The following is a 14647-nucleotide window of genomic DNA, read 5'->3' as shown; positions in this document are numbered from 1 at the left end:
TTTAAATTTTTTTTTTTTTTTAAAAAAAAAAACAAAAAATTAAATAAAAACTAAAGTAAAAATATCAACAAAATACTTTGTTAAAACTAATAATAAAATCAAACTATACATAATACAGTTTAATTATAAAAAAATGTAAAATATAAAAATTTAAATTAAAAGATGTTAAAATAAAATAATTATATGTAATTTTTAAAAGAATCTATAAATGTAAAAAAATTAATTTATATTTTAAATTAATTAAAATACATATAATATATAATATATTTATTATTTTAATGATATTAATCATAATAAATATTAATAATAATTACTATATATAAATAATATTTTTTAAAGTTATTTTATTTTATACATTCTTTTATTAAATATTTAAAATCAAAAATTAATCCTTATAAAAAAAAAATCTTTTAATTAAAAAAAAATCAAATTAATTATAGGATGGATAATTAATTATTAAATTAAATTGAACTCATTATTTAATTTATTTATTAAGAAAAAAATCAAATTTTATGAAATAAGAATAAAACAATAATCATTCATGTTTAAAAAATATAAATATAATTAAAAAATATTACTTGAAATACTTTTACACATTTTTAATTAATATAAACTCCATATATTTAATTAATATAATCATTTATATTATATTTTTTATTTAAAAATATATAGAGTTGAACATTATATAAATCAATTTAATAATAAAAATTTTCCTTCTCCAGTAAAAATTATTATAGTTTTAGCAAAAGCTTAAATCCTTCATTATAAAATCCCATTAATATTAGTCTAATAGATTTCTAGAAATTAAGAACAGTTAAACATACTTTAATCGAAAACTAAAATAATTTTAAAAATATCCTACTTCTTTTATAGGAAGAAAGCTTAAAAAAATAAAAATGTTTCAAAATAATAATTAGAAATATATTTTTGATTAGTAAAAAAAAAAAATAGACTCTAATTTAAATACATAAATATTAACTTAAATTATCTTAATCAAAAAAAAAAAAATACTTAATTATTAAAATATATATATATATAAAAAAAAAATTAAATTAGATATTATTAACACTAATTTTCTAAATTTAAATAATAAATTAAAAACTAATTTTATTAAAATTATAAATATTGATTTGTTTTGAAATATTTTAACAATTTAATAACATTTCAGATTAAAATTAAATAATATTTAATTATATAATAATTTATCTTTTTTAATTTTATTTCAATATAAAATTATATGTTTTCTAATGTCACTAAATAAATTTTAATAAAATAATTTAAAAATTAATTAAAAAAAAATATTTTAAACTAATTATTTTATAAATATGGATATTGAAATTGAAATATAGAAAATTAAAAAAAGATTTATTAGAAAAATATAGAAGTTATAGTTATTTAGAATTTTCATTTGACATAAAAAGCTTATAATAATATGTATTTTTTAATTATTATATATATTAAAAAAAGTTCAAAAAATAATCTTATAAAGATAGAATTATTAGAAAAGGAAGGATTATTTGAAGAAATCGAAGATAACTTTATTTGTTATTTAGATTAATTTAATTAGTTTTATAAACGAGAAGATTTAATTTTGTAATAATCTTAACAAAAGAATTAACTATAAAGTGAATATTCAACAAATTAAATATAAACAATATGTATTTAAAAATCTATAATCGAAAATAACATTAAATTAAAAAAATTATTTTAAATTCTAATAATAGTAAATATCTAATTTTTTTTTTTTTTTAAAAAAAAAATGAAAAATATAATAATAAAAATATAAGATATCTTATAATTATGAATTAAATTTAAATAAATATATAAAAAATGAAAGAATAAAAGATTTTGATGAACTTTTTTTTAATACCTTAATATTATAAGCTAAAAATAATAGAGATTAATAAAAAGAGTAAAAATAAATAAATAAACAAAATAATTTATAATATTTATTTAACTTTAGATTTTAATTAAGATTTAAACAATGCATATTTAATATTTAATTTATAATTTATCTTTATTTCTAATTTAAATATGATCTTTTAGACATACATATACATATTTAAGAGTTATAAAATATGTTATCCTAAACTTAATATAATGTATTTAAAATTTAATATTTAAAATAAAAAAAATAGAATTTAACAACAGTATAAAAAATAGAGGCATAATATGCTCTAAGCTATTTCTATTTTATTAATGAAAATTATTTACAATCAAATATTTACAATTAAGAAATAAAAAATTACTTTAATTTACTTAAGAAAATGATTTAAAAAATATGTTTTTTATATAAGATATATTTAATGGAATGTTACAAATATGCTAAATAAATGAATAAAATATAAAATATATGATTTAAACTTGTGAAGAAGAATCATTAAGTATTGAATAATCTATATAAAATAATAAAAATTTAACACCAAATAATTAAACAATAAACACATTTTCTAATATAGAAGAAGAAGAAGATAAAAACTTAGAAATAATATAATGCCGAAATATAATTTCAAACTATCCTGATGTAGATTTTAATGAGAAGTTTTCACAATTAGAATATTTAAAATAGAAAAAAATTGCCAATTCATTAATGTAATATAGTTTAAGCCATCAAAATAATGCAGAACTAGAAGCAACCTAAGAATTTCATTAATTGATTTGCCAAGATATCGAATAGGATTAAAACTTAATACTGAATTTATTGACAATGAAAATATTTACAGAAGCCCAAAATCCATAATAAGAAAATAACAATATTGAAACCTATGTGAGTATATTTGAAGAAACCATAAATCAATACGGAATGCCTTAAATAAGTAATTTATTCGCATTTTTAATAACTGTGACAAAATCAAATAAAAATGAAGAATATTTTCCGAAAATTTTAGAAACTTTAAATGGAATTCTTTAGTCTTTTTGCTCCAAAAATAAAATAAAATTCGAGTCTTTTGTAGAAAATGTTTAAACTTGTTAAAAAATAATTAATCTTTTTAAAAAAGAATATATAATAGATTGGGACAAGTTTTAAGGTTTATTTGCACTTTTGTGTATGAAAAGTATAATAAATATTAGATATTGCATTATTTTGAAAAAAGATAAGGAGTTTTTTGAAAAGTAAGATATGTTGAGGGAAATTTAATGTATCTGGAGTATTTTTTAAATGCTTTATTTTAAAAAGAAGTATTTTATAGTTTAGATTATTAGTATTTGTAATTATAATTTGCTTTAAATTATCAAGGCTATTATTTTTACTTTCTGGATTAAATTTCTGGTTTAAAAAAGTAAGAAAAAAGGAGGATTATTGGAAGATGAAGAAATTTCGTTTTTGTAAAATGAATTTGATGTTTTTAATTTTACTTAAAGTTACTCTTTAAAATTTGATGATTTCGAAGAGTATTCTTTACTCAATTAAAAAAATTAAAAACTTTTTAAGATTAAGATGAATAAATATTCGAATTTATTTTAAAAAATATATTTACTTAAGAAAAAAGAATTATTAAATAATATATTGGAGATGAGGAATTAAATAATAAATAAGTTTTAGTTGGTAAAAAAGAATAGTCTTTATATAAAAATTATAAAAAATATGCCATTGAAAAAATTAGATTTTATTATTTAAACGGAAATCATTCAAAATGTTTAAAGTATTTTATAAATAAAAAATATAAATTAATATTTTCTTTTTTAGATTATTAATTAATTTGATGAATTAAAATTTTCTTTAAAAATATAAAAATCAAGAAATTTTTATCAAAGAAAATATCAATTAAATTTTAGTCTGCTGCTTTTATCATTTAAAAAGTAACAAAATTTATTTTTATTTTTATTTGTAAATTTAATATATAGATTATTAAGAGTGTTTAATATTTATGTAATTCTTTGAAAATATTGATTATTAAAATTTCTTAATAGTTTTAGATAAAATAAATTATTTTGATTATTTTTATGTCAATTATTTATAAGATATAACTCTAATTAAATAACTTATTAATAAATTTTATAAAGATAAAAAATTAATTAATTTACTTGTTTAAAGGATTTAAAATTAGGAGTGTTATTAAAATTATTCGGAACATAAATAAATTAAAATCTAAACTTAATTAAAAATAAAACTAATAAAAATAATTAAAGATAATTAGTAAATGCTAGAATAAATCAAAATAACAAAATGATATTTATAATATATTTATTTTTTATTATATATAAAAAGATATCATTATTATATTATTAACTTTTATTTAAATATTTTTATTTATAATTTTCTTAATTTGTTTAAACTAATAAATTAAATTTAATATATGAAACATTGTATATATTTATATAAAATTAAAATTATTTATAAAATTCATTCTTAATAAATTTCTTAAATAAACTATTAAATACTTTGTTAAAATTTCTCATTCTTTTCAACCACTTGATTACTTAATTTTGTCGAATGTCCAGTATTTTATTTATTATATTTACTATAGAAATAAGTGTCATAATCAAAAAAGTTTCTATCTTGATTTAATTTTAAGGTAGTATAAAATTTTTATAAATATAATTATTTTTAATTTTCTTCTTATAAAGATAATATTTCTTACAAAACCGTTTAAGGATTAATTTATATGTTTTTAATTTACAATAATTATTCAGAAGATAATTCATAAGGTTTTTTATATCTCGGAGAACTAAGGAAATTTTGCAATTATTAACAAATTTTATTATCCACTTCTTTTTAACTTTTAATCCTATATATTTTCTTCTAATCGATTTCTTTATTTTAAGAATTTAAGCTATTTTATTCTTATTATTCTTAATTTTATCTTGTTTTCATGTTTTTAGAATCTTCCTCATTCAAATTATTTATAGCGGAAAGTAAAAATTATTAATCTATATTTTTTTTGTTATTCCTGAATGTATTTGAAGAATTTTTATAAAATCTTCTCGATGTTAAAGTCCTATCTAATTCTAATTTCGATTCTCCACATATTTTTGGTTTTATTTAATAATTTAATTTAAACATTTAGCTTTTCGATTAATTTAATTGCTTTTATTTAATTTTCTCGAAATCACTTTATTTCAAATCTATGATCTTTAATATTTTTTCTTAAGAAATTGAAGCAATTACTTTTCTTAATGACATGCCTTTCCTATCTATAATGGTTTCTTTAGATATTTTTTAATTATTATTTAGATAATTTTAAGTGTCTAAAATTTATTATTATATGCAAGAATAATATTTTTTTTACATATTTTCTATTGTTTTTGAATTTTATTTTGTTCTAACTTTATTAGAATTATTGTTTTTTATTAATTTTTGTAAATTTAAAGTTTTTTTGAATAACTTCTTATCTAAATTATCTTCTTTTTCATCATTTAGTTAGAAATTACTGAATGTATTTTTATTTAGAGTCTAAAAGTATTCTTCATTTTTTTTTAACATGCTTTATTATTATATCTATTTATTTTTCTCAATTAGAAGTTAAGGAACCTATACTTTGTTTAATCTTACATCTTAATCATTCCATAAAAATAATTCTTTATTTTTTACATCGATTTTAAAACCTTTTTTTGTTTATTCGTTTGCATCATTACAAACTTTATTATAATTGTGTATGTATGTTAAAGGAGATGTAGGTCTTTAATTTTTAACAAAATTTAGCATTTTTTAATTATATATTAATAGTTTTTTAAAAATATATAATTTTATGAATATTTTATTTTATAATAATATATAAAAAAATATATATTTTCAATAAAAATGAGAAATAATGAAATTAAACTACTTTAATAAAAATTTATGCGTTTTTATTTTTTCATAATATATTTATTATAATTATTAAAAATAAAGCATTTTATAATAACTTAAAATATTATTGTAAAATAAATTTATATAAATAATTAGTAAATAATTTAATAAATAAATGCGTAAACATAATATATTTTTTTATCATAAATTTTTAAATATTATATATATATATTTATTATATAAAACACTAAAATATATATATTAAATAATATTTAAAGAAACAATATAATTTGAAAAAAAAATTAATATGATCTTCCAATAAGAACATTAAATTTATATTAATTTTATTTTATTTATTTTGAATATAAAATAAACTATTTTTTTTTAATTTACTCAGTATTATTGAAAATAACATATTTAAAATAATTTAATTAATATTTTTTTACATTTCTAGCAAATTTTTACACTTTATTTTACAACCAATATAATAAAAAATAATATATATTAGTTTTTTTAAAAGTATTAACTTTAGATAATTTATATAAGAATATTATAAACCATCTTTATAATTTTATTTATATTTCATAAAAAATTTAACTAAATATTACAACTTTTATATTTTTTTTATTATAAACAAAAAAAGAATAAAACATTTTTTATAATAATTCTTTTCCCAATCCAATACCTTAACGAGGACTAAATATAGAAAACTAAGTAAAAAATATTTTAAAAAACTTCATCTAAATAAATTATAGCTTCCCTAATAATAATTCTCAATAGAATGTCAGAGGAAACTAATTTTACGTAACTTAATTATATTTTATTCTTTTATATATAATTTAATTTTATTAACAAAATTATGTGTTATGACTTAAATATTAAAAGGATTTTTAATCATTAACTATCTTTAAAACAAATGCTGTTTTACAGATTTAGATCTAAACAATATTTCAGTTTCATTTTTTGATACTCTTCCTTATATACCTTATATAGAAGAAAAATATAGAATATAATTAGTAGTATAAGTTTATTAAAAATCTCAAAAAATTATATTAATATAGTACAATTAGAAGAAAAATAGTTTCCATAAACAATATTTTATTTTGCTATATCTAAAATAAAATTGAATCAAATTTATAAAAGGAATTTAAAGCTTTTATTTTTAATAATTAAATAATCAAACAAAAACATGTTTAAAATATAAAAAAACTAAATATTATTTGTAAAAAATATCAAATAAACTTCTAAAAACAGGAAGGAGAAGAATATTTTTAAGATGATGAATAAATAGAGCAATAATATACTTATTTATAAAAATATAAACCTCAGTATGATTTTTTTTTTTCCGAAAATTATAAAGGAAAGTCTTTATTAACAATTTACAAAAAATAATTTTTGTTTTTATTTTTTTTTTAGAAATTAAAATTATTTGAATTTTAATAAAAATTAAATTATGATATAAAAAATATTTTTTACTAAAACAAAAATGATAATATGAAAAAGTTAATAAATTCGATAAAGGATATCTTAGAAAAATTATAAACCTAAATTTATTTTATCCAAAAAATATTTTCTTTAATTATAAAACAGAAAATATATAAATAAAAATAATTTCTCTTGTTTTAATATTAAAATAAAAAATAAGAAATAATCATATTTATATATATAAAATATTACTTTTTTTTGTAAAACATGATTAATCTTTTATTAAATTTATAATAATAATGATAAAAATATAAATACTTAATATTTTTATATTCATGCTTATAAATAAACTTGAAGTTAGTATATTTAATTAGAAAATCTATATTTTGATTTTTCAGATCAGAATTTATGTTAATCTCCTAAAAAAAATAATGAACTGTTTTTTATTTAAGACTGAGTATTTTATTTAATTTTTCGGAAAATACTAACTTAATAAACTAAAAATAAATTCAATTACAAAAATTAATTAGTTTAAAAAATAAATGCAGTCAAAATTATAAAATTTCAATAATAATCTTATATAAAGCAAATTCATAAAATAGTTAACTTTAATTTTATTAAGTGAATGAAGATATAATTGAAGATATTTTATATTAATATTAATATTAATATTATACTAAAATCTATTCAACATAAAAAGTTTGATTAATTTAATTCTTTATTAAAAAATATTAAACTGGAAGAAGATAATTTAATTTTTAAACTAGTTAATAATACTAAAGATAGAAAATAATTATTTAGATAATATACTTTATAGAAACAATAATTGAAAAAAATTAGATATAAAATAATAATAATTATTTAAATTATAAAATAAATAATAATTTATATTAAATTCAATTTATAATTTAAATAAATTGTAAATAAACTCTTATTTCTAACTTTTTAAAATATAAATAAATTAGATAAAATTTATTTAAGATATTTGAATTAAATTAAAATGTAAATAAGTTAAAAAAAATATTATGAAATTAAACATTAAAAATAAAATAATAATTAAAATATAAAACACTGAATAAAAAATATTCTAAACATATTAACTCGATAATTAAATAAATAATTTAAATATAGATTTTTTTTTTTTCATAAATATATATATATATATATATATATATATTTATATATATATATAATTTATTCATTTAATATATTTTATTTTTTATGATTATATGATTTTTATTTTAATATTATATTTTTTATTTTGAAAAAATATTTTAATATATCACTATAAAATATATATAAATTTTATCTTTTTATTATACTATATTTCTTTATTGTTTATTTTAAAATTATATACTTTTTTTATCATTAATAAAAATAGTAATAGATAATTAATTAATTTATTTTTTAATAATAAACAGATTTATCATTTATTGTTATTAATTTGCTAAATATTATAAAAATAAAATATAATTTTTTAAAGAGTCTACTATTAATATGTGAAAATTATTATAATAAATAATTATAAAAAGAATTAATTATATATATTTAATTCAGAAACAGTCATTTCAAAAAGTCATTATAAAATTTTTCTTTATAATTATATAAATTTTATTTTATAAAATAAATCAATATGAATATTAACAAATTTTTATTCGAAAATCAATTTTAATTTTTTACAGAAAGAATTACATATTTAGATTAAAAACTTTCTAATTTAAAATACAAAGGACTTAAATGGAGTCATTTAAATAAACGAAAAGATATAGTATCTGAATGGATAAAAAACAAAATATATATATTCGAAAATTACGAATAAGTAGGAATCGACTTTTATAAAACTTTATCTACAAAAAACTAATTATAAGCTGGCTAAATATTAAAGCAATTTGAAATATTTCCAAAAGCAATTTTTAAATATTAATTTTATTATAATTTTGCTTTATTATTTTCTAAGTATTCCGAATATAAATAATTACTTCTTTTATGTTACATAGATTATATATTAAAAGGTGGATTTAATAATATAGAGAAATACATGCCTGTATATCAATTATAATTTACAGGATAATAATAATATGAAAGTTTATTCGCTTTATAATTTACAAAAAGCAAGTTTATTGTATTTCTTGTAACTATAGTCTAAATTCCTAGAATATAAAAGGAATAATTAATGAAACTTGAATATTAATAAAGTATTCTTTTTCTCGATGTAATTTCTGATAAATAATTCGAGAAAATATAATAATAAAAATAAGTTAAAGAGCATTATTTACATACTATTTTAAAAGAATACTCAAACGAACTTGCATATGCTATAGACCATAAAAGCATTGATATTTTACAAACTAACAAAAATGAAGATAATGATTAATCGAGTTTATATTCAAAATAAAATGATGAAGTGGATTAAAAAGTTAAAAATAATTTCGAAGAACATTTTTTAACATTAGAAGAGTGTAAAAATATCGATAATGTATTTACCAAAAACCCTAAAAAATTTATCCCAAATATATACTTGACCAAAATATTAGAAGAAGAAGAAAAAAAAAATTACGTTTTAATTAACAAAAGATGGATTTGTAAAGACGTAAATTTAAATAAAAAACTAAAAGAATTGCGAAAATATAATTTAGAACTAAGCGAATCTACTGTTGAGGAAATTCTTGCAAACCTATAAGATGCTGATAGGCTTATTAAAATGTTATAAAATATGAAAAATATAAATATCGATATTACACCTGAATAACTTAATGTTATTGGATAATCTGGAAATGTAGTCTGTTTAGGAAGATCAGGGACTGGAAAAACAACATGCGCAGTATTAAGAATGTTTGCTTTAAATACAATTTTTAGGTATAAAATGGCTATTAAAATGAAAAAATAAACCCAGAGTTTATAAATTGAGGACTTAATAGAAAATGTGGGAGGACTAAGAACTATATTCGTTACCGCATCCCCAGTTTTGACTTATGAGATAAAAAAACACTATGATGGATTGATTAAGAAGTTAAAAGATGAATTAAAAGATAGATATGAGAAAAATGATTTCGAAAAAATTATGGAAAATTAAAATAATTATAATATTAATGAAATTGTAGAGTTCGAATAATTTGATAATTTAAAATCTATGAAACCTTATGATTTCCCTTCTTTTATGACTATTAGAAATCTCATTATGATTATCGATGGGTCTTTAAAATTTCCTTTTTTCTAAAGAAATTTACAAGGAAGATTAAAAGGGTAGACTGTATAGAATAGTTGGCATAATGAATTAAAAGGAACTTTATATATTAATAATTAATTTAAATAAGGAAGAGAAAATAATGAATAATAAAATAATTAAAATTTAGATAATAATATTTTTAGAGATGATGATGAAAGCTCTAATGATTCTCAAGATGGAGATATAAAATATGGAAATTATGAAATTTATTTAAAAAATTAATTAGATAAAGTATTTGCTAAAGAAAATAAGAAAAAATAAGGAATAGTAAACGATAAATTAAAATAAACCTCGAAATATGCTTAAATGGCCTTCGAAGTTGATTTTGAATATTTTAAAAGGTATTTCTGGAAAAAAGTTTAAAATAAAGTTATTGGAATAAAATATTTTGATGCCTCTTTTGTTTGGACTTAAATTTATTCTCATATTAAAGGAAGCAAAGATGCTCACTTAAAAAATAATGCGATTCTAAAAAAGGTTTACGCTGAAGAAAATCCACATCTTTCACAAAAATAAGTTGATATTTTGTATGATATTCTCTATGAATATGAGTAGTGGAAAGCCAAAGAAGGTTGTTATGATTTTATGGATGTTATTAATTTTATTATTGCTAGAGTTAAAGCTGAAAATGTAAATAATCTTTAAAAACTACATTATATTTTTGTTGATGAAGTATAGGATTTACCTTCTAATATTTTACTTTTATTAAAACTAGTATCTTCTCATGGACTATTTTATTCAGGAGATACTGCTTAAACTATTACCTAAGGCGTAGGATTTAGGTGTGGAACATTATAAAGTATTTTTAGTGATGAAGGAAGATATTGGCAGAATCTTAGTGTTAAACAATTAACTAATAATTTTAGAACTCATAGACAAATTCTTACTCTAGCAAATTCTATTATCGATATTTTAGAATTTTTCTTTTCCTCCACTATAGATAGATTAAGGAAAGAATAATCTCCTAAAGAAGGACCTATTCCACTAATAATAGGAAGTGAAGATTTAGAAGCATTATTTTGGGCTTTAACTGGAGAAGAGAAAAGTGAGAGAAGTAATATAGAATTTGGTTGTAATTAAGTTGTTTTAGTTAGAAATTAGGAAGCTAAAAAGCGATTACCTGCTTAATTATAACATGCTTTGTGTCTAACTATTTATGAATCTAAAGGACTAGAATTCGATGATGTTATTATTTTTGATTTCTTTACTGATTCTGATGTAATTGATTAATATGGAATTTTAAGGTAAATTGAATTTCAAAATGAAGTAGTAGATGAAAAAATACATGAAGAAAAAAAATAAGAATTAAATTTAAAAAGAGTCAATTTTATGTAAGAAATGTAAGACTAAAGAAGATAAATTTTACTTGAAGAATGGAAAGACCAAGTAGAACTAAAAAAAATATAATTTATATATGATTTAGATGAGCGTAAAAATATGTATTAAAAACTAAACTAAAATTCCTAATAAAGATAAGAGAAATTATAAAAGATAACCTAGGCAGAATCTGATATTTAAAGCGACGCATTTTACGGAATAAAGAAACCTGATAATAAATTTGAAATAATAAAGCTTATATAAAATAATAAATATAAATCATCTGATAATAATAAAGACTTTGCAGGTTTATGTATAGAATTAAAAGCTTTATATGTAGCAATAACTAGAGCAAAATAAAGATTAATAATATATGACTCCAGTCAAAAAAATAGAGAAACAATAGAGAATTTTTGGCTAAAATTAAATGCTGTTGAATTATTTAACGGTTCTTCACTATAGGAAAAATTTGTTTAAAAAAGTGAATTAAAAGATTGGGAAGAATAAGGCAATTAGATGTTAAGAAATGGTTACTTTGAGTAAGCTATTATGTGTTTTAAGAAATGCGGAAATGATGAATTATATTAAAAAGCATTTAATTTACGACTTGCTTAATAAGCAAAAGAAGAAATGGAAGATGTTCGAAGAGAAGAAATTTATTTAGAACAGGGAATTATGGAATACTCACATTATTCTAAAAAGGAATAAAAAAGCGCCTAACGATAATTTGAAATGCGTAAAAAATAAGCCCGATAATAATTTGAAATTATAGGTGATTATTTTATGAACATTAAAAAATACGAGCAAGCTGCCAAATGCTATTTTTCAAGTTAAAACTTTTCAAAGGCAGCCTAAGCATATGAATTTTCTGGAAATTTAAAAAGTACAGCGGAATGTTTTTATATATTAAAGAATTATGAAAAAGCAGCAGAAATATTTTTATAAATAGGAGATTTTATAAGAGCCATAGAATGTTATGATAATACATAATAATGGCAGAAAATATTAGAGATAACGTTCTCTAATAGATAATTTTTATCAAGAAAATAAAACTAAGCTCTTATTAAAAGATACGCTAATTTAGGTATAGAAGAATTAGTAAATGAAGTAAGAGATGAATTAGAAAATAATGAAATAATTTAAGAAATTGAAGATATTTCTGTAAGTTAGGTAAAATAAACTATTTTAAATTTTACAACTGAAAAAAGTAAACATGAAAATACTGATTTTATTGAAAATATTAATTTTGATAGTTAAATAAGTGAAAATTAAAATTCTATATAAAATATTTAATCTAATAAGCATGAAAATACTTCTTTTATAGAAAATATTACTTTTGATAATGATATTAAATAACAATCAGAAATTTAAGAAGAAGAAAATGAGGATTAAAATGAAGATCAAGATAAAGATCAAGATCAAGACGAAGATGAAGATGGAGATTAAAACGAAGATTCAAATGAAGATGAAGAAGAATAATAAAATGATAATAATGAAAATAAAAGTGAAGAAGAATAAATAAATGAAGATAATAATATGAAAAAAAGCGAAAATATAATATAAGAAAATAGCGATTATTCAATTAATGATCTTTCTTTTGAATTTGTTTAATAATGTTATTAAAATTTTGATCATTTAAGTAATTTTGATCCCGAAGATGAATGGTTAATAAATAGTAAATAAAATAATAATATAGCTTTATAAATAAATAAAAGTAGAAGTTAATAAAGTGACTAATATTCTGAATACTCTTTTGTTTTGAAAGAAAATTAAGAATAAAATTAAAGTATCTAACATTTATCAAAAAATAAATAATAAATTAAAACTCGAGCAAATATAAAAATTAATGATAAACTAATGATTAAAATTATTAAATATTTAATAAACTTTAACCCTGATTTTTAAAAAATAATAGAGTTATATGAAGATAATATAAGTAAAATTCATATGAATTTCGTTACATAAATACTTGATTTTTTAGAAAGTTATAATATATTTAGATTATGTATATATATTTGTAATTAATATGGTTTAGGATAGAAAACAGGATATTATATAATGAGTATAGTTTAGAAATTTTCTCCTTATTCGACAGAAACAAGAATTTTATCATATTAATTAATTTCTGATGTCTCTTTATAAAGGAAATGTCATGAGAAGAATATTATTGCTTGTATTGCCTTATCTAATATTCTAGAAATAATTGATCCTTAATATTTATAATTCAGAAATAAAGATATATCAGATAATTAAGATAATTCATTCCCTATTTCTGTTTATAGGGGATTATTATCTTTAGGATTATGGAAGAAAATACTATTTTTGCTTAATTATGATTCAGCACTTGCCCTTTCTTATTATTTTGGAGATTTCTTTAATTATAAAGTTATTTTCTTAACAAAATCTATTAAATATTAAAATAAAATAGCTTAAATTTAATCTATTTCTAATGATAATGATAGGCCTACATTTTAGTGTTTACCTTTTTCTAATTTTCCAGAAGATATTTATGATATTAATTTTGCAATTGTTTGTCTTGAAAATGTTAATAAGTTCTAATTTTTAAATCCGAACGAAAGTGTTTGCAAATATCCTTCATATTTTGAATATTCATAACTTATATGGAATAAATAAAACTTTTAAGAAGATTCTTTCTGGAATATTTTTTCTTAAGGATGTGAAATGTACAATTTTAGCAAATTAAAATAAACTAATGATACCATCAGAATATATGATTTCTATACATCTTATACTTATTTATTATTATTAACTGAATAATTTAAAAATATTTAAGATTTATTAATATAGAAATAATCAAATTAACAATTTGTATAATTTCTAAATGTAATTTTGCAAATATTATAAAATGGAATCTCATTTAATAACTTAAAAAATATACACAAAAATAATAATATAATAATTTTAAAGGCAATCTTAGCTTCATTTGA

At 17.0% G+C, this 14647-nt stretch overlaps 1 protein-coding gene across 1 annotated transcript, besides 11 other annotated features; it reads left to right on the top strand. All coding sequences in view use genetic code 6, as the record gives it.

Annotated features, from left to right (window-relative positions):
• Positions 1-129: 129 nt before the first annotated feature.
• Positions 130-176: a microsatellite.
• A 2768-nt stretch (positions 177-2944) lies between these two features.
• Positions 2945-2998: a microsatellite.
• Positions 2999-4092: 1094 nt separating this feature from the next.
• Positions 4093-4125: a microsatellite.
• Positions 4126-5863: 1738 nt separating this feature from the next.
• Positions 5864-5906: a microsatellite.
• Positions 5907-7997: 2091 nt separating this feature from the next.
• Positions 7998-8053: a microsatellite.
• Positions 8054-8305: 252 nt separating this feature from the next.
• Positions 8306-8348: a microsatellite.
• A 13-nt stretch (positions 8349-8361) lies between these two features.
• Positions 8362-8419: a microsatellite.
• Positions 8363-8419: a microsatellite.
• Positions 8420-8734: 315 nt separating this feature from the next.
• Positions 8735-8778: a microsatellite.
• Positions 8779-8895: 117 nt separating this feature from the next.
• IMG5_171420 (lupus brain antigen 1, putative) lies at positions 8896-14647 on the top strand (the record flags this gene model as incomplete). Its single annotated transcript, XM_004029819.1, has 6 exons — positions 8896-10399; positions 10526-11012; positions 11061-11626; positions 11702-11768; positions 13002-13374; positions 14628-14647. The coding sequence occupies exons 1-6, from the start codon at positions 9195-9197 to the stop codon at positions 14645-14647; spliced, it is 2718 nt and encodes a 905-aa protein (XP_004029867.1). The 5' UTR covers positions 8896-9194.
• Positions 13093-13171: a microsatellite.
• Positions 13165-13228: a microsatellite.

This window comes from Ichthyophthirius multifiliis, assembly GCF_000220395.1.
Source record: "Ichthyophthirius multifiliis unplaced genomic scaffold scaff_1120509251262, whole genome shotgun sequence".
Taxonomy (NCBI): domain Eukaryota; phylum Ciliophora; class Oligohymenophorea; order Hymenostomatida; genus Ichthyophthirius; species Ichthyophthirius multifiliis.
The sequence above is the reverse complement of the archived record's forward strand: the minus strand, read 5'-3'. Positions and strand labels throughout refer to the sequence as shown.